Source organism: Cyprinodon variegatus, unplaced genomic scaffold (genome assembly GCF_000732505.1).
Source record: "Cyprinodon variegatus isolate N-32 unplaced genomic scaffold, C_variegatus-1.0 Scaffold350, whole genome shotgun sequence".
NCBI lineage: Eukaryota > Metazoa > Chordata > Actinopteri > Cyprinodontiformes > Cyprinodontidae > Cyprinodon > Cyprinodon variegatus.
In genome coordinates this window covers 743554-764362 of record NW_015150803.1, presented here as the reverse complement: position 1 = coordinate 764362, position 20809 = coordinate 743554, and the positions used below count along the sequence as shown (strand labels likewise).

Sequence of the window (20809 nt, the reverse complement as noted above, 5' to 3'; positions counted from 1 at the left end):
AAACGTATACGTTTGCGGTGATTTAATGAATTTAGAGTTAATCAGTAAAAAAATGAAAATAATAGTTTTCTTTGCGAACACCGAGTCTGGGACTGGCCATTTTTGCCCATTTTTGTCCAAATATAATAACACCTCCTGAAATCTTCCAGCAGTGATGTCACGGTGCGGTAAGCCTAGCGCCATTCTCCCCGTTTTACAAGCAAAATCAATGGGAACTACTAGACACATCTGCAATCAACAACAATTATTGAAGATTTTGAGAGGACTTCACCATTGAAATTGGCGAGAGCTACAGTTAAACTAACAATGCCCATGTGCATGGCAGTTGGATGTTATGTAATACATCTGCTAAAAGTGGAAAAAAAAAATGTGTAATTTCACCTTTCCGATTCATGACCCTATACGGGTTTGTTGTTGGATTGCACACTTAAAGAGGGAGGATTTGCCATTGAACCTCTAGCCAGAGAGAAAACATGTAATATGTAACATTTTTAAGAAGAATTTTTTCAAGATGACTTGGATAATAGCGCGTTGTGACAAACACTAGATACAGCACCGGGACTTGATCAACAGCCGATACCGCACTGTGACATCATAAACCAGTAGGTGGCAGTAGTGTTCTTTGACAAACATGGATGCCTCCAGTAAAGCACATTCAAATGAAAATTACTCTTAATTAAAAATACTTTTAATTTATTGAACAGTATGTAATAATTTAATATTTAAAGTACTTTCAGAAGTTTGAATTCTGAATACTACCAGACTTTTCCTTTAACAATGTCTTTCCTTAAGACTCATTATGGCCCTTGTTAGAAGCAGATATGATATTTCATATCCCCTCAAGGCAAAGAAAGATAATAAAAAATAAACATATTCCTGTTTAAAAGTTTTATTATATAGGAATCATGTTTTGCAATAGTATAAAAAATACACTATTTCTAGATTAAATCAACTGAGTTATTCACGAGGTATTTGGATCCCCTAACAGTGGAGAGATTTCTGATCATCTGAATGCATGCTTGCAAGTTAAACACCAATACTTGATAAAAACGCTTTTGGCCACAAAAGCTAGTTTAAGACAAAAACACCAATTGTGAAAAATATAAAATGATTATAGAGTAACTTACAACCCTGTATTTTTCCACAGTGAGGGCATATATAATCGTTTATGTCCTGCTGCCATTCTTGACTAGCACTCTCTTGAAAAAAAGATTTAGTTTATAACAGAAAAAACACTGAATGATTATGAAAAACTAGATGCTCAAATCAATGCAATTTGAATTTTGAATGTGATAATTAAAAAAAGTAACGAAGTAGACATAAAAAACGGCATTAGACTATTTACAAGGAAACTAGAAAACATGGAATTAACAGCAGAGATGTAGGCAGCTTATTTAGCTTGCTATAAGCAATTTGCTGAAGCCTAAATGGTTGCTGGAAGGAAGGATCTGCTATAATGATGCTTAGTGGACCTAAGGTGCAGCAGTTTATTCCTGAAGGATATCTCCAGCTCTACAACAGCGTCATGTAAATCTAGTCTGACACTTTTTCATTGGATGGAAAAAACACTTTTTCCATCACAGATTCTCAATTGGTTTATGTCTGGAATTTAAATTGGTCATTCTAACAAATGAATATGCTTTGATATAAAACATTTTGTGGTTCATCTGGCGAGATGTTTTGAGCTGTTGTCCAACTGGGAAGGGAAACTTCTACTAAACTCTCTCTTCTGCATCCTTAAACAGATTTTCCTCTAGTATCTTCATGTGTTTAGCCCCATCCATCTTCAGATATTTAGGGGCCTCATTTCAGTGGATGTTGACGGCATCCTCCTCCTCCTGCTTTCCATGAAAAAGCCCCTCCAGCTCCTCTCTGTGGAAAGAAGAGGAAATGTTACAGGATTTGAATCAGTTTAACATCTTGGATAGATGAGACTGCTTCATGTTTCTGAACCTCTGTTATATCTCCCAGTTGGAACGTCAAGCTGGTGGATCCGCTCAGAGCATCCTGGATCCTCGCTGATGTTGACCAAGTTAGTGTTCCACTTATTCCAGTTCACACTCTCAACCCTTAAAGGACAGAACAAGCACGTGCTTCCTTCAATTTCTACTGTGTGACTCTCAGATGGTGTTTAATGGGAAAACAAACCAAAAAAACCATAAACCATGAATCCATCAGCCCTGATCACACAGCTGTATTTTCTTTAAACCCTAAACAGGACAAGGAGACCTCTGTCTCTGCCCTCTGATTAGTTCTTGCTGAGGTTTCCCTTTTTAGATTAGGCACAGTGTGAACCAGTTTATGGGCAAATTATTTTAATTTCACTGAAAAGAAAATATAAAAAGATTAAACTGTAAAAGGAGGCCAACTACTGTGCACAAAAGCGAAAACTCAGCATACTAGCAAGATGGTGAGCAATCTAGGGAATAAGCCATTGAAACATTGGACCCAAAATGTTCACCAGGTTAGAGGAGAGACTATAATCCTCATCATCTACACAGACCACCATTAATAAAGCTGTTCAGACTGAAATGAAGCTTTTGTAGAGAATTAGAAGACATTGAAAACTATTCCTTAGGGCTGCATGCTGGTATACTGTAGTTTCCAAGTCTGTTTCCAGCAAAAATGACCTTTGGTTCATGATCACAGCCATTCTTTCTGTGAATACTGGTCCCCAAACATGCATGTAAGGATGAATAGCTTCTTTAAATCATTCTAAGGGTTCATTCTTTTTTTATTTCTTCAGGTTTTAAATGCTTAATATTTGTTTCTTTAACACAAGTTGAATTAAAATTGTAACCTAGTGTACTTGGTCAAGGTTATTAAACCAGTGCCTGAATCTGTTCATATCTGATTTGTAAATGGGTTAGCGAAGTCTGAGCTTTAACTCCAGTGATTTTTTATGAATTTGTGGATCTCTGCTCTCTTTGAAAGGGTCTGTTAATTTTTTCTCTACTTTTGTTTCTCTGCTGTCACTGTTGTGCAAATTACTTTGGCTAAAAATACCCAGGATTTCTGATAGATTCGTCACATCTTCACTTCATTCCCATTTAGCTCACACTGTATATTTATATTCTCAGGTATTCCATTAAGTTCTATTCCACTCTTGCCCTCCCCTACAGTTATCTCATATTACATTAATGAACTTCCGGACTTTGGAGGGCCTTTATGTTTAATATAACTAATGTATCTCATCTATAGCCTCTAATGCACCATTATAACAAACATGACTTGTAAGTCAACCATATCAGGTTTTCTTTCTTCATACAAAAATACTCATGACAAAGTGAAAAGAACGAAGCCAATTAGAGTGTTGTTTTCTTAAGGAATCATTAGAGAGGCAGACCTGAAAAACCTTCGGCGATCATCTCCAAGAGCGGGGCCAAGCTTCTTCTCCACCCCAGAGCGAAAACTCTCTTTCAAACAGGAGGGGAGCCTTTTCTCCATGTCCAGAATTGTGACAGCCCTCTGGAGAGGGTTAGGGTATCAGTAACTTATTTAAACCTCATTCCTTTTTATAATTACTGTCAAGGACAGCTTTGCTCACCTGCAGCTTCCAAATGCTGTTGCTCTCCTCCGTGATGTTTTCCACAGTGCGGTTCATGAGGGCTATGAGCATGTTGAGCAGCAGGATGTAGGTGAGAATGATGTAGCCAATAAGCAGGATGTAGAAGACCTCCATGTACTTGTAATCACTGGTAAAGTCGATATCTCCCATCCCTATGGTGAACTTGAAGAGCTCCATGGTGGTGTATGAGAAGTTTCTATAGGTGGGTTTGACACACTCTGAATTAGGTGCAATGGTTCCAAAAAGTCCTCCCTTCCCTGTCGCTGGCTGCTCTGGCTGCTCTGGCTCTACCAGCAGTGTTACCACAGCTAGAACAGGAGACAAAATGTTGCTTTAATACTGTATTCAAACAATCCCCGTTTCTAATATGAAAATAAAGTTTTTCTGTAATGCCAAGATGGGGTGGAGGTACTAAAAATCCTGGAGTGGTTAACTCTAAATTAGTTTGAGCTAAGATAAAATACCTGCTGAGAATCCAAAGAGATAAACGAGGTAAACAAAAAGAAAGCGCACAATATCACTGAGGATCATCTGCAAAAAAAAACAGAAGTTAGAAGGCCTTAGAACAAAGTGTCCTCTGGGATGCTGACTGCAGCTGAGTGGAACCCTACCTTCTGTATCATGACGCTGTAGACGCCCATGTGTCTGTCGCCCCTGGAGTAGTAGAGCACGTTCACCCAGCTGAGAGCTATACATATCACCAGGAAGCCCAGGTATTCATCCCTGTCCGCCACATATAGAATGGTGGAGATCAGGAAAAGGAGGCCCTGCGCAAAACTGTGAACAACGTGGATGTTAGACTGATCCAGAGGGACCCATGTTAACCTGTATTAACCATGCTCTATAAAAATATTTATATCTAGAGAACATTTTCACATTTCTCTTTCACAACAAACTGAAATATATACAGTGATGTTGGGCTTTTATGCAATAAAACAGAGTACTCTGTATTTAAATTATGTTTTCCTATGAATATCTGTCACAGATGAGTTGTGCATGGTAACTAGCCTTCTTTTTATATCTTAATACATAATCTGTTCAAAAGTGGCTGAATGAGTGATCAATGTCTGCCTATGTGTGATTTGATTTAAGTATAAATAGCTGTTCTGTAAAGGCCTCATAAACAGCTTTATGTTGTGTGATGCTGTTCTCAAGCAGGTACAGGGAAGATAGGCAGATTCAATTGGAGGAGATAAGTTCAGTTCAGTTAAATTTAAACAAAAATTGATAAACCCCGAAGGGAAATTTAATGATGCAGTTATTCATAGGCAATTTTCAATAAGATGTTATAATTGTTGATAGCTGTAAGCAGGAAGGACCTTCTGTAGCGCTGTCTTACACCGGATCTGCCAGTAATAAGCTTCTTACTGAAGACTCTGTTGTTGTTTAACAGTCTGATGAAGAGGATGCTCACTGTTGTCCATAATGTTAATAATAATAATAATAATACATTTTATTTAACAGCGCCTTTCTTGACACTCAAGGTCACTTTACAAATAATACAAAAAAATAAATAAAAAGAGATGGAAATACAAAATACAGATACAGGAACATAATGTTCTTGACTTTATGAAGAACTCTTCTATATGAAATCCTATCCAGAGGTTCTTGAGGAGTTCCTAGAACACAGCTGGCTTCCTTTATAAGTTTGTTGAGCATCTTTAGGTAATTTGCTTTGATGCTGTTGCCCCAGTAGATGATGGCAGAAGAGACTGCAGACTAAACAGACCTATAGAAGATATGTAACATATTGCTGCACACACCGAAGGACCTAAGCTTCCCTAGGAAGTATCTCCACTTACTCACGCATGATTTTAATAGAATTCAACTTGTTCCTTTCCTATGGTGTTATCCATACAGACGTTCATGTAGTCAGTCACACACTCAGTCAATGCACTGATGTTATCTCCCTGTAGAAGACACAGTGCATCCCAGTCTGTAGTCTTTAGGCAATTTGCAGAGTTTCATCAGCTTCCTGTGATCCTCTCTTCTTAAAGTTCTTTTTAATGCAGCTTGTCTCTTATATATTAGCTTATATTCTGAAAGAAACAAGATTATGATCTGATTTCTCAAGAAGGCATCTTACTTTAGAGATGTAACCTTAAAATTTGGATAAAACAAGTCCAAGGCTTCATTTTTCTCTGGTACAGCGGCTTACAAACTGTTACATTGGCAGCGTAGCAGAGAGTGACAAGTAATTAAAAGCACATATTATTGCCACAAATGCATTTGGCAGATGTGTAGCTTAGCACCAACAGGAGTGATTACATCACATGCAGCGTGAACAATTGCAGAAGGTGGAATGTAAACTGTTGCCAACACAACACTGGTAAATTCTTTGGGCAAATAATATGGCCAAAAACCAAGTGCCAATGGTTCAATATCTGGGCTGCAGTGAAGAATCTTCGCAGTAACAGCTACTGGATGAAAGCATCTGTTGTTCACGAGCACTACCATTCCACCTCACTTGATTTTTCTAGTCTTCTTTAAATCTCTGTCTGCTTGTAGGGTGAGAAAGCCTGGCAGAGAGACGCTGGAGTCTACGAAATTATCCTGCAGAAATTAAAACAAATAATTCTGTATTACTGATACTGTGGCTGCATCCATGCTGGGGCTTGGAGTTCTTCTAACTTGTCTCCTAAAGATCTCACATCCCCATAATGATTGATGGAAGAGATGCTTAAATGTTCTGGTCCTCTCTCTTCTTCCTCCTTCTCTGCATCCCTGGCCTATTCTTTTGAACTTAGCTGATACTTTGGAAGTAGTTGAAGTATTATTTCAGCCTAAGAGATCTTAATGAGCTGTCCTTGGGTGTAAAAAAATCTACTTGCTCTGGTTATGATGGTTATACATCATACCAAGTGTTGAAAAGGGAAACAGACCAGATTAAATCCTTCAGTTTCACAGCATCCAACACCAGAGGCAAAAAAAATTCTGATCCACAAATGGAAATAAATAGAATATCAGAGTCAATCTAGCAGGGCTACTCCAACATGCGACCACCTTAAGCTGCTCAATTCTAAAACGCAGGGAAATTGTGGTAATCATTCTGAAACAACTCTTGACCATACCTGTAACCAAATAATATCAGAGGAAATCTACTTACAAGAGAATCTCATAATATCCATCAATCATCAGGCTCTGTGTCTTTGGCCGCTTTCTCTTCATGTCCAAGATCTGAAGGGGTTAAGGAGTTTTTAAAGTTTTCAATGAACATAACATAACATTGTTCACAACATAGACTGCTGGATAAAAATGCAGCTTACATACCCCAGTGATGAAGAAATAGCAGTTTGCTATTAATGTAAACAGCATGCCTGAAGCATACAGGAAACTCGACATTTTGTCCTCATGAAACCAAACCTGTGGAACACAGATGAGACATCAGGACAAGCTTCTCTCCGGCCTGTTAAACCATGTGTTAAGCTGTTTACATTTAAATCTTGAAACTTTCTTTTGTTGTAGGCTACACCAGTAAAGATGGACAGGTACACAAGGTAGATCAGGAAGTTGACAAAAAACATTCTCCCTCCAAACTTCTTCCACTTATCCTCCAGCAGGTCGCTAAGCAGCTCGGTCTCCAGCATCGCGTGACGGTTCTGAGAAGAGACACAATATTATGATTTAAGGTATAGATTAATATATTCCAAATGTGGGATTGCAACAACAAAGCTGGGATTTACCGGAATGTCACTGCCATAGATTATAATTTCCAAGACAGAGTTTTTCTCGAATGAGTCCACAGAGGACAGGTCATACAGGGAACTGTGGACAGGTCCGTAAACCCACTCAGTGAATTTACGGGATAGGTGCTTGAAGTGATTCTCTTGAAATTCTCTTTGAAGAATGTGAGAAAAAATCTGCAGACAAACAAGAGAAGAGAAGTTAGAAACCGTCAAAGTGAGAATGCAGATACATCTCATGAGACCAAATGGGTTCCAATCCACTCAGACCTGCCACCTCCACCCAAAGTACTCTCACTCATAAAGACTAAACTCTTACCCCATTTTTGCCCAACTTGGCAGCCAGTTTGAGAGGTGTTAGACCGTCCTTGTTCTCTTTCTCCTCCAGGTTTATCTTAGGATACAGTCGGGCATTGTTCTTTAGGATACGGTCATAAATGGCTGCAATAAACTCTGTGTTCTCCTTTGTGTTGTCGGCCACAAACATCAGAGCATGCAGCACTGTGTTGCCGTGAGAGTCAGTCATCGTGGCATCTGCTCGTAGATACTCATTCTCCATGAGGTAGTCCACTATGTCAGGCTGGTTTGTGCAGGCTGCTAGAGACAATGGCAGCTCACCTAAAATTCAAATATTTAAAATAATATTTTAACCATCAGATTTAGATTCAGAAATTTTTGCCAAGTAGTGTTTTTACAGATACAAGGAATGTGGGGATCTGGTGGGACATTTAGACAAGCAAACAATAGAAAGGGAAATATACAACAACACTATGAAATTAGACATTATTTTTAGGTACTAATGGTCTTTAGTTCTTGATATTTTTGAAAGTAAGCAGAGACCTGTAACAAAGGTCACCAAGCCATGTGACCTTTGTTTTTTTTTTTTTGCTTCTTTTTTAAATAAATTTTAAAAGCAATTACCCGCCAGACCGAATTTCATGTTGACTGTTTTCCCAAGCGGTCAATACAAGTACACCTCTACTTAGACTTAGACAAACTTTACTGTCATTTTGTATACACAGAGTGTGTACAAAACACAATTTTATTTATACAGCTTTCAGACAGTGAATGAGCAGCAGCTTAGTATTGAAAGGGCATTGAAATTTCCATTCATAAAGTTCTACAAAGCCTTTTCTTTGCTTATTTGTGGTTAACTGTTTCTTAGCAAGTTCAACCACAAACTTTCATCAATAATTTTCTGCCATAGTTTTAACTGGAAATTTGACCATTCTTCCTGGCAGAATGGAGGTTTCTGATTGGCTTGTTTTCTGTTGGCCTCTCTTAAACTAGTTTTCTGTGTTTGGGATCATTGTCATGAGTGAAGACCCATTCATATGTTAAGAAATCAGGTTCCAATTGTAACACTTGGATGAAAGAGAAGTGATTTGGTTGATGGGTGGTAAATGAAGCAACAGAGTTGAGTATCCTAACTAATACAATAATTGTTTGCTAGGTTGCTAACAGTTGGAACAGTGTGTACTGTGGTTGATTACATTCTGCACACACACTCAGAAAACCTTGACAACTCTGAACAGATAAAAACCTAGAGATGATGCATTTTTCTACTGATTGACATGCAAAGAAGTGCACTGACATCTTAAATGCACTTAGTATTTAAAAAGTTATTAAGTTATTCATTATTCACCCAAATGGTTAACTGGAAAGAGCCTCAACACTGACCACTGTAACCATTTTCTGCCTTATATACTTAAGACCGCCATCAATAAACAAACACTTTGGTCTGCCATGAACATGAAAATGATGTAACAGAAGCCAAATCATTGCTGGAGAAAAATCATATAGTCAGAAAATGCTAGTAAAATGAAGATAAGCTACCATCAAATCTGATGTTTGACACACTTTGCTATTCCCACATCACATGATTCCAGAGATCAAAACCTAACATATATTTTTTATGCATATGGTAGGCTAACATTGAGTCTTGAATGGCCCCAAAACCAACCCTTCTCTGTACCAATAAATCATCTAATTTAGACCAGGTTCATCTTTTCCGATTAAACACAAAAAAAATGTATAAATTTTTCAGGCAGGATGATGCCAGAACCTTGCTTGGTTTCACATTTTGTGATGTCACATCTGCTCCCGACATAAGTTAGTAACTACCACTCAAGATTGGAAGAAATTAATTTGAATGCTTCTCTCGTATCTGTGTATGTTTTATTTCTTATGAACAAGAAAGGTCCATAAACTAACACCTTTGCATTGTAATGTTTCGTACTGAGAGAGAACAAAAACTCACCAAAGTAGAAGTTGGGTCCATCATGTGGCTGAAAGAACTTTCCACATGCTTTAGCATGAACATCTGCACCTTTGCTGACCAGTAGTTTCACATAGTAAATACTCCTTCTCTCAATGGCTATATGAAGAGCAGTCTGACCTATGAGAACCCAGGGAAAGTGTATGGTTATTGTTTTGTTGTTGCTGAAAAAAATTAAGGTAATAACATATTGTTACTTGCTACTGTTATTAAAATAGCAGAATATTGAAAGAGAAAGCAGACTGGCAAATTTAAGCTTCATTCAGAGGGAAATGGACCTTTATAGTAGCTACTGGTGTAGGCTGCATTCACAAACTCTTTAATGTCACCAATCCTCTCTGAAATGTTGATCAGCACATCTATGGTTTGGTTTTTGCCATCTTTGAAGTGCATGAGAGCCTTCATCAGAGCGGTTTTGCCATATGACTGATCTGTAGATGCAACCGTTAGATGGGGGAGTCAGAGCACAGATCTCCTTTGATCAGTTTGGGACACCTGCTGCATCATAGCTGCTCTCTCACTTACACAAAGAGTCAGAGAGTTTCTTCATGCTCCGATGCAAGTACTCGTACAGGCCGTCCAGTTTCCCAGGGTCCCTGCTGGCCACTGCTTCAAATAATCTCTCGATGGTAAAAGTGGAGCTATCCCTCTTTTGCTCTGGTGGCTCGCCTCGAATCCCTCTGGAAACAAAAGCGGTTGCAATGGGCTCTATGCACAATTCCTCTACTTCCTGAACTTAAGGCAGTCCTTTGGTTTGCTGAACTGGATGAACTGATTAATCTAGGTTTGTCTGGCCATGGTTACTGAGGTCAGGCAAACGTTGATTATTCAGTTCTTCCAGTAGAGAAAGAAAGGAAAGAAAAGAGCTGCCTTAAGTTCAGGAAGTCGTGGAGTTGTGTATAGAGCCCATGGCAGGGTTTACTGTGGATCTAACGGCCTATAAGTCTATTCAAATCAGCAGGTTTGATAGCACGTAGAACCCCTTGTAATTTGAAGGTAAACAAATGCATAAATATGTTATTATCTGAATGCAGACACTCACTTATCAAAGTTGAGATTGAATCGAATTTCAGGCTTTCGGGGCTCCATGTCCTCTTGGTAATCAGTGTCCATTGGGGCCTTGGGCTCCTCTTTGTCCATACCTAAAGCAGAAGCTAAACCATCCTTCTTTGGTGCCTTCTGCCTTGATCTTTCTTCCTCTGTTCTGTCATCCGTCTCCAGATGGAAGTCCGAAATCTGTGACTTACTCATCTTCACCTGTAATGCTGCCAGTCTACAATAAAACAGGAAAAGTATTTATCATTCAATAAGTCTCCAATAAAACAAGCATAAACATTTGAGTGAACTCCTCTTCAATATTATGAAACATATACTGTTCTTTGATGACTGCTGTACAATTAAATTCCTTTCAGCTCAAAAATACATTATTTATCCCATATGGAAATGAAATGTTGTAGTATGTTATATTTTTTTAGCACTTTGTTGTAGATGTTTATAGCTGTAGGCAGGAAGGATTTGCTATAATGTTCTGCCTTGCACCAGATCTGGAGAAGCCTTTGCCTGATGACAACGTTTTGTTATTTAATAGTCTGGAGAGGATGTTCAAGGTTATGCAGAATGTTCTTCATTATATGCAGTCTCCAGAAAATGTTAAGAAGTTCCTAGAACAGAACTGGCATTCTTTATCAGATTATGGAGCTTCTTTATGCTAAATCGATCTGATGCTGTTACCCCAGCGGATGATGGCAGAAGAGATCAAACTCTCCACAACAGATTTATAGAAGATAAGCATCATCTTACTGCTATGATGGCATCTTTAACTCCAACAGCATGGAGATAAGCAAACTTCAGGGGCCCTGATAGCTGCTTGTTTGCTTACTTGGGTGTCACAACAGGATGTCAGAGAAACAGGTCAGGCCTCTGAGGACCGTTAGTTAAGTTTCTTTTGGTACCAGAAAAATGCAGGAAGTCTTTATTATCAATGGAATTGTCTCCTTCATCTAACTTGTTTCCAAAAGTTTTCAAGTTGACAATAATTACTGATAAAAGAGATGTCTTGAATTTCTTCCTCCTCCCTCTTCTCCTTGTTCCTCCTCTGCATCATCAGTGCCTCCTTTTTTTACTTAACTGGGTCTTCTGGAGTTTTTGAGATGTTAATGAGTGGCTTCCAAGTGTAAAAATATATATATATATATATATATATTAAACTTGCTTTAATTTTAGTAGTTAGGCATCATTGCAAATGTCCAAAACTGAGGAAATATCAGCAAACACCTTTTAAGATCCACAGCATCCAAAACCAGGGAGGAAAAAAACAGACAAAAGAAAACTTTGATCCGCAAACGGAGGAACTGAAATTCTTTTATAAAGAATATCAAAATAAAACTAGTAGAGCTATTCTATGTGTAGCCACCTGGAGCAACCCCTACAAAACACCAGAGGTCATTTATATTTTGGTTTTTAGGCTAAATCTGGTTGGTCTGTTTTAGTCTTGATTTAGTCCAGAAATACTTGCTGAAAACTGAGCTGTGTTTGGTCGGATTTTGTCCCACTTTAGTCCAATAACAGACCTTGAAAACAGGGTTTTTAAAATTACAGAGTTTCACCTTTCACTTTTCAACCAAATGTAGATGTTTGGATGTAAATAATGTCGTCTTTTCAATGTCTTTTCAACCAAGGATTCTTTGTTCTGCTTAAAAAGCTATTAAACCTTGGTTTGTGTAGTTCACTGAGCATTTGGCTGTATAGTTTCCAGACAGTAGAAATCCAGGTTAGTTTCTAGATTTGGGTTCCACAAGACTACAACTTGGACAATTTTGACATCATGACAATAAGAATGCTTATCCTTACGTTTGATTAGTATAAATCACAAGGAATTAATTAACAGGATTGTATAAACAAATCATCATCTTAGATTGTAAATCCATTCAAAAACGATTACATTAATCTATGATTATTTAATCAAGATGTTAATTTAATGTAATAGTATCTTTACATAAATGATGTGACAAAAGAGGTTGTTGCTATTAATTTATTCATTTGAAACTTATTTCTTTGATCCTAAGGTTTTGTGGCCCTAGCATCAGGAAGTGCTAACATGCAGGAAATGTCTTTGATACAGCCCCTCCGAGGACTAGAGCCTTTATATATGGCCTGCATGCTCTACACAAAAAGAAAAGAAATCCACAAAATGTATGTTGGTTACAAACCATAGCATGGTTCCTGGTTTGGTTAAGTAACATCAGAAGGCATTATAGATGTTACTGACAAAGATGTGGAGTACTGCCACCTTTAAAGTCATACGCCATTCGTTACTTTAGCTAAAAGACATCCCTCCATCTCTTGTTGCATTTATCAAAATTGATCATCTCAGATCATTTTATCTCCTTCTGCAGAAGCACTTAAGCTATACTAGTTCATTAACCTCTTGCTTAGAGACACTTCACTTCAACCAGGCTCAAAGAGCAGCTCTTATATAAACAAAAATGTTTATTTACACCCAGATTCTAAAGCTTATGTATAATTATAATTATTTTTACATTATACATATACACAATTATAATTTATTTCCAATTTTAATCTGATTTTAGAAAACTAACCAGCGCACAGTTTAACGATTTATTATATTATTTACATGATATAAATTATTTTTGTTATATCTTTTACTACAAAAGATTGGGTAATTCTAAAACTGATTTCAGAGCCAGGCTGATTAAGACCCCACTGATACAACTGTCACTTTTTGTTGCCTTTGAATAATTTTAATACATGTTTTAATCCAATCTCATTTTAAGGAGACTGGTTGAAATCATTTAGTGAGGTTAAAAATCCCAAGCTAGCGAGTATATTTTCAAACATAAATACTGGTAGTATTGTTGATTGTCCCCTTGTTTCCGATTATCTGTAAAGCTCCTTTTCCCAGTATGATAATACCTAGTCTTATATTATACAGTATGTCCCACACTTTAAACATACACTCAGTGTTTTTCTTACTATTACTCTTTGTACATTTTTCCAGATAGTCCAGAGTTCTACTTCCTCTCACCCCACACTTACTTCAGCTCACCCCACAGTTTTTCTACAAGACCCCGCTCCCCTAACAACCTCCCCTTTCAGAGACATAGACAGGTATCTGGTATTACAGGCTAACAAAGAACCCATACAACCCTCATTACTAAGGGGCAGACCCATATGTCCGGTTCAATTTACATGTTTTCTAAGACAAAAAAAGGCTTTTTTTTGGTCCACTCTCTAAAGCCTCGAACTCGCTATTTCTGAAATTTAGAATTTAAAAGGCTTCCTGGATGGGATGCAAAACATCCTCAAACTTGGAAGCTAAGCCCGGTGGATCGTTTTTTAACTTTTTTGGAATTTGGTGTGTGAGACAAAAGGTTCTCAGCTTGTCGGATGATTTCCTGCTCAAACAGATGTTGTGGCGACAATACGTCTGGTGTGGAGAGAGGAGAGTGGTGAGGACAATAGGAATCATCGGGGCTCCTCTTCCCTCCATTGAATACATTTTATCCCAGCGCTGCGTGTCCCGAGTCCGTAACTTCATCAGTGACCCCTCACACCCCCACCATAGGCTGCCCTCTAGGAAGAGGCTTTGCAGCATTCAATGCAGGCCCAGCAGATTCTGCAACAGCTTTTTCCCCGCTGCCATCAGACTGTTAAACTGTTGAACTCTAAACTGGACTCTGCTTCACACTTGCATCATTAATCTGCACTACTAATGTACTGAACTTTTATAATCCTTTTAAATAAGACACAACTCAAATGTTTCTACTGCATTTTGCACCATATTTGCGCTGCAGCAAATCTTTTTCATATCAACGCCCTTTTGCACCATCATTTAAACTGTTTTTTTTTTCTCCTTTATATTCAGATCACTGCTGCACTTTATGTTTGTAATATTTATCTTACTCCAACTGTAATCCCATAAGACTGTTGGAAACTGTATGCAATGAAAATTTGTTTTGTATACAGCCTGTGCATACAAAATGACAATAAAGTGTGTCTCAGTCTAAGTCGTGATCTCACCTGCCATCTAAACCAGATTCTGGACTCTGGTTTTGCAACTGTGAGGTTATCAAACCCAACAGTAAAAAGTCTATCTAAGAATGGACTCTATGGTTGCTCTGTGAAAGATTCACTAAATAGTTGTGGAATCACTAAACCATCTAAATTGTCTAAGAAAAAGAAGACATGATAAACTTTTGAACTAACACTTGCTACATGTGTCACTCTCCTTATGAAAAGTTACGACAGCTTTATGGCCCTCGGTTTTGCCTGCCAGGAAGCTATTGCTACTGTAAAGTGTTTCACTGTGCATCTCCATTGTGGTATTTATACCCCTCTATGACATACACTTCTTCATCAATGATGTCTGATATATTCCTGTTTATTTTTGAATCAGTAATCATCTTCTATGTTGGGGAGATGGTGATCCAGTAGGTAGGACTTTGTGATGTAACCAGTTGGTTGCTGGTTGAGCTCCTGCTGTCTCAGTTGTTGTCCTCGGGTAAGACAGATCACTGTCCTAGCCTGCTGTTCTGGTTCAAAGGGGCTGGTGTCTTCACTTCAGTCAGTGTGTCCCAGGGCAGCTGTGGCTACAATGTAGCTTACCACCATCGGCGTGCAAATGTAGCATGCTCTCCTTGGAATTGTTATAGAATTATACAAGTACAGGGCATTTGTTACCTCCGCTAAGGAGGTTATGTTTTTAGGTGAGATTGTGTGTGTTTTTGTCTTTCTGTCTGTCTGTCTAAGTACAGAATAACTTAAAAAGTTTTGAACAAATTTTAGTCACAGTTTTACCAGAGGTGTGCCTCATGCCAAGGGACAATCCATTGAATTTTGGTGATGATCGAGATCATAATCCGGATACAGGATTATTTTTAAAGCATTCTTTAACATTGTAGGATAGAGATTTATAGAGGAACCAAGCAGCTCCTCCCTAAGCCATAGGGTGGCAGCAGTGACTATTCATAGATTCAGCAATGGACTCCAAAAGTCATGACCAGATGTGCAAGTTTTAGCTGTAGGTGTAAGTAAAAATATGAGGCAAATATGGTTGCTGTTTTCTAGTTTACATATGAGTTAAAAGACCCCTTTGAGGCAGAGAGCTCTTTTCTTTCACAAGGTTGAGATGGGAATACCATCATTAAAGTGATGGACTAGCTCTCTGCATTCAGATTCTTATCTACCTCTGAAACAATAGACAACTACTGCAAAGCCATGTAAGTGTTTCTGCAGATTAGTGATAAGCGATGATGAGGGTACAGTCCAGGCAGAGGACGCTGAATTTCTACAGAACCTTTCCTGGGGTCTTGTAAAACATTGATTATAGGATCCATACTACAGGTTTTTCTATGCCGAATACCTCAAATTTGCATATAAAAAAAATCTAAATTATGAAACCATAATCCAACACAAAACCATTTAATTTAACTTCATAAATCACATCTCTACCTCAGAGTTTGCACACAAGACTCCACCTCATGTTCGGCCCTCTACACATCCATATTCAGCCATGAATGATCCATGTAAAGCACCACTTGAATGTAGGTGCCAAATTAAATGAGACAGCTGATCAATCTTATCTGAACATCTAAACATCTATTATTTTTCCAGGTTAAATTGCACATTTTCAACCTCTTACCTATCATCACCAATGATCATCGGTGATGATAGGTAAGAGGTTGAAAATGTGCAATTTAACCTGGAAAAATAATATATGTTTTGGGGAGTGAGATAAAGAGCCAGATAAACGTTTCATAGCCACAGTAGTGGACTGACAAATAAAGAGGAAATAGTATGTATTCACCATGTTTAGAGTCTGATGTCTGGACTGAGCTTTTTAAACAATGATATATACATAGGCAGGCAGTAATACACTTTGCACTGATACCTCAGGCAGTGAATTGATTCTTGATTATTTATCATATTTGGGGGAAATAGCGCCAGTTTCCAGGAACCCCAGGATGTTTAACAACTTAAATTAATGACATTTAAAAAATGAAAATCTGAATAAGCACTATGTGTTGTCTGAACATTAATACATTACATATGTATCAAGTCCACATTACTATGTAATTGTATGTCTTGGGAACTTTGCACTAAGCCATTCTTTCCCCTTTTTTGACCTCTGTTAGACAATGGTGTCACCACACTATTAAAAACATTTACAGCAATCAGTGTGAATGCAACACACCTTGTTACATTTATGTGCTGATTTGTGGTATCACTTGCACTGTTGGGCATCACAGCGAGGAATATAATGGTGAAACATAATTTGGATATAGCTCAAATTTGATCAGGAATATCACCGTGGTTTCAAGTCTGTTAGATTTGATCTATGATTCTAGTTGAATTAAAGTTTTGTACACAAGCTTTATAGATGAGACCCAAGGTCTCTTTTTTAAAGGACATTTAGATTAAACTTTTGATGATCACTCTAAGGATTACTTCCATGCCTTCGCTGTCACGCACCCAGCTGTGTTTAAGATTGTTTTTATTGGTTGTTATGGAGACTTGGTGACCTCTAGATGCCAATCTATGCTGCAGCTCTCTAGTTTTGGAGACGCTTAGCCTTTCCATGCCTTCCTATATTATTCTGACTTTGTATAGAGAAGATACTTGTTTTCTACTGCAACTGTTTTTTGATTTATGATAATAAACATCAACCTTGTTTAGATGGGATGGGTTTTTTTCTTTCCCATTTTTTTGAATAATGGCTGAAAAGAGGGGGTTTGTTCTTCACTCCAAATGTTTATCAACTGGAAGAAGAAAGACCTCAGTTACTGATTCAAAGTTACACAAATCTCCATCCATTTCTGTCACAGTTGTCCCTGCTGGGGTTGCAAGGGGTGCTTGTGCCTATCTTTAATTTGTACCAGCACTACAGGTGGGGTACACCCTGGACAGGTCGCCAGTCCATCGCAGAACAACACAAAAACAAACAGTACAAACCACCATTCACACACGCCTAAGGAATATTTAGAGAAGTTGATTAACCTAACACTCATGTTTTTGGACTGTGGGAGGAAGCCGGAGTACCCGGAGAGAACCCACGCATGCACATGGAGAACATGCAAATTCCATGTAGAAAGACCCTGGGCTTGGATTAGAACCCAGAACCTTCTTGCTACAAGGCATCAGTGCTACCCGCTGCTAAACTATGCAGCCCTACACAAATCTCTGATCAGCTGAAAGTATGTGTTAGAAACAGTACACCTGCATTACTTAGCCATGTTAGGATTCCAGTTTGTATGGGTTGTTTTTGTGTTTTTCCTCTCTCCACCACCAGGTGGTGCCCTGTCCTCGTTGGGCCTCCTTGCACACCTGTGGCACGTTGGGTCATTACCAGAGGAGTACTTGAGCAGTGGGCTGTCACCACCTCCATGCCAGAGTGTTTGCCAGTATTGGGAAGACTTCCTGTGTTAGTGGATAAGCCTGGACCTTCTACCCCTGGAAGGATTTACTGAGTCTCACTGAGCAAGGGGAAAACCTCCACATGATCCGTTCAAGTACACTCCTGGAAAACCAAGTGACAGTCCTCTCCTTAACTGCTCTGGGTCCGACGTATGTCTGCCTGTCTGCTCTCCAACGAGTTCCCTCATTTCTTGATTAAACCCCCACAAACTGGATCCAAGGATAAACCAAGAGCCCCCAGAAAGCAAGTGCCTCTCTAGCAATATTCAAGCCTAAGTCTGTTTTCCCACTGTCCCTGAACTGATCACTGTTATCTTCCCTTCAGAGTTTCCGGTTCTGGTTCACCAGTCCGCTGAGTTCCAGCATTGTTTCCCCACAGAGTTACAATCTCCATCAGTGTTTGCTAACCTACAATAAACCTGTTAAACTTTTAAAATTGGTCTCTGAGTGGTTCTCTGCATGTGGGTCAGATCTTTCAAGCCCATTATGACAAGCCAAATATTTTTGATTAATGTATTGTAGTAATTGTTAGATGTACACAAATTAAAGGTTGAATAAAAACAATGCAGATATAGAGCAAGATTATGGCACTGCAATAGAAAATGAATTTCTTTCATTTTAGTACATCTTTAGCAGGTGTTCCACTATATAGGAGGAACCTGTACCAATCATGACTGAATATCAACCAAGAGGAAAAAAAATGTCAGAAATATTCCATAAAAAGTTTTCTGGAATAACTATGACCTGGATGACTGAGAATCTTCACCAGCATATTTATCAGAAATAGTGACATATTTTATTAGCACAGCTATATAGGAGAAAGTTCCTGTATGTAATGATGAACTGTTTTTGCTGTGTTCAAATGTATTGTGACCTGTATATACCACAAAGTTCCACCTCTCCTGCCTTAAAGGCACAGACCTACTCTAAGACATGATGCTTCCTTCCTGGTGACCAACAAAGCTGTTTATTTATAAGATCTCCATGGTAGCAGTTACACACATCCATTGATGTGGGAAATATTTTCTTCTTTGGAGTCAAATTAAATCCTATTAAAGCTCTTTAACAACAAAAATATTGTAAAAATAATCTCCCAAAAGGTACTTTATCAGAAAATAATCAGACTGAGAACCTACAGACATTATTGGTGGGTCTTGGTTCTCCTTTTCGAGAGAAATGGGAAATCACGCGTTTGGAATCCATATCATATGAAGATTATACACCAACACAGAACAAAAAACAGAGGAAAACAGAAGTAGACTCATTTTATTTTCAGTTTGTCTGAGTTGTGAAATGATTCAATTGTACCACAAAGAAAACTATAAATATTCTTCTTCCTTAAATGTTTTTTTTTTTACGCGGTTAAAGTGGATCCAGCAGTACGTTCCACACATGTCTGTATTTCCTGTAATTTTAGAGGATCTATTGATTCTTTGAGCTAAAAAATAATGTGAGATGAGTTCCTGATAAGCATCCTATATGCTGCCCTCTAAAGCTTCTTTTTGCTTAAAATTAACAGAGGAAGTTAATGAGCATGTCATGAAAAAAACAAGTTGTCATCCTTACAACAAACGGATAGTCTTTACACTTTAAATCTGCCTAAAGATGATCCAATTAAGGAATGAAAAAGGTAAAGAATTGTGTAATTTAATATGTAAATTCTAAGTGCTTAAAAGGCTGTTTAAAACCCTTCATAGGAAACAATAGAACACATTAAGGAGAACCATACATGTTTATACTGCAGAGACTGCAGGCGTGTCTTCAGACTTGAACATAAATTGGTTTCCTGATGAGTTCAGCAGATTTATCCCTGCGTAAAGAGCTTCTGCTTATCATACATGATGATCTTGATTGACTGAGTAATTTAGAGGATAACATGAAACACTGAAACATATTGGTAAAATGTATCAAACTTATAACTTACCAATTCCCAGGTCCGGGGCGTTTAAGGCTGGTCTTCTCTTACATGAGATTGATACAGCTAAAGTCTTTCTTAGTTCATGTAGTCACTGCAGAGCTTCCTGTGGGCGCCTCCTTGTGCTTTCATTTCAGTTTTTTGCTCTTTTGTGCGCGTCGGTTCTCAGAGCTGTTGTGGTCCTGTGACTCTCTGTGGTTAGAGAGCATCTGCCAACCAGTGTCAATCGTCATCTTGACTTCCTTTTTGTTAAAATGGGGCAAAGGAACATAAAGGCTTGTTGGAAGTACAAGGTTGGTAGAACCGTCAATTCAAAATTTTACTTTTATCTGTCCATCTGTAAAAATTACTGGTTTTTAAAAGTCTTTCACTGCTTGAATGAAAAGGTTTGTTAACCATTTAGTGAAATTATGAAAAATAAAAATGTTGAATAAAGATAATCTAAACATTCTAAAGCAACAAACCACGAGGCAGTGAGATAGCATCAGTGTCCAGAATCTTTACTGTCATTATGAGACCAAAATCACATNAGGAAGGAAGGAAGGAAGGAAGGAAGGAAGGAAGGAAGGAAGGAAGGAAGGAAGGAAGGAAGGAAGGCCCTCGCTTAGGGTTAGGCTTAGAGCAAGATAACCTAAACTGATTGTGAATTCAGTTTAGGTTATAGCACATGGGGCAGATGTGAGTTCATCTATCCTCACCTCCTGGGGATTGTTGATGAGGAAATCACTGATCCTGCAGCAAAGCAGTGCAGATAAACACAGGTTGTTTAGCTTTGAGCCAACATGCCAGGGATGAAGGCTGAACTGAAGTCTGCAAATAGCCTCTTAAAACAAGTTTCAGGTTGCTGCAGATGATTCAGAGTGAGAAAAATGCCAACAAGACAGCATTCTTTGTGGATTCTCCCTGTCCAGGTTAGCAGGAATGCTGCTGAT

General features: G+C 38.4%; 1 protein-coding gene across 1 annotated transcript; it reads right to left on the bottom strand.

Annotated features, from left to right (window-relative positions):
- Window positions 1-1137: 1137 nt before the first annotated feature.
- LOC107091743 (transient receptor potential cation channel subfamily V member 1-like) lies at window positions 1138-20020 on the bottom strand. Its single transcript, XM_015385865.1, has 16 exons — window positions 19887-20020; window positions 10572-10802; window positions 10055-10209; window positions 9808-9960; window positions 9512-9649; window positions 7571-7869; window positions 7252-7428; window positions 7003-7167; window positions 6839-6931; window positions 6675-6745; window positions 4180-4345; window positions 4033-4099; window positions 3548-3876; window positions 3347-3468; window positions 1954-2069; window positions 1138-1872 (listed from the first exon to the last, which is right to left on the bottom strand). The coding sequence occupies exons 2-16, from the start codon at window positions 10778-10780 to the stop codon at window positions 1787-1789; spliced, it is 2346 nt and encodes a 781-aa protein (XP_015241351.1). The 5' UTR covers window positions 10781-10802; window positions 19887-20020; the 3' UTR covers window positions 1138-1786.
- Between the last annotated feature and the right edge of the window lie 789 nt (window positions 20021-20809).

Excerpts from the sequence above, each read along its gene's own strand:
- LOC107091743 (XM_015385865.1), bottom strand. The coding sequence starts at position 10,780 with ATGAGTAAGTCACAGATTTCGGACTTCCATCTGGAGACGGATGACAGA. Across the intron at positions 7,429-7,570 it reads CCAAGTTGGGCAAAAATGGG|ATTTTTTCTCACATTCTTCA; the intron begins GTAAGAGTTTAG and ends GTTTGTCTGCAG. Across the intron at positions 6,746-6,838 it reads GCTATTTCTTCATCACTGGG|ATCTTGGACATGAAGAGAAA; the intron begins GTATGTAAGCTG and ends TAACCCCTTCAG.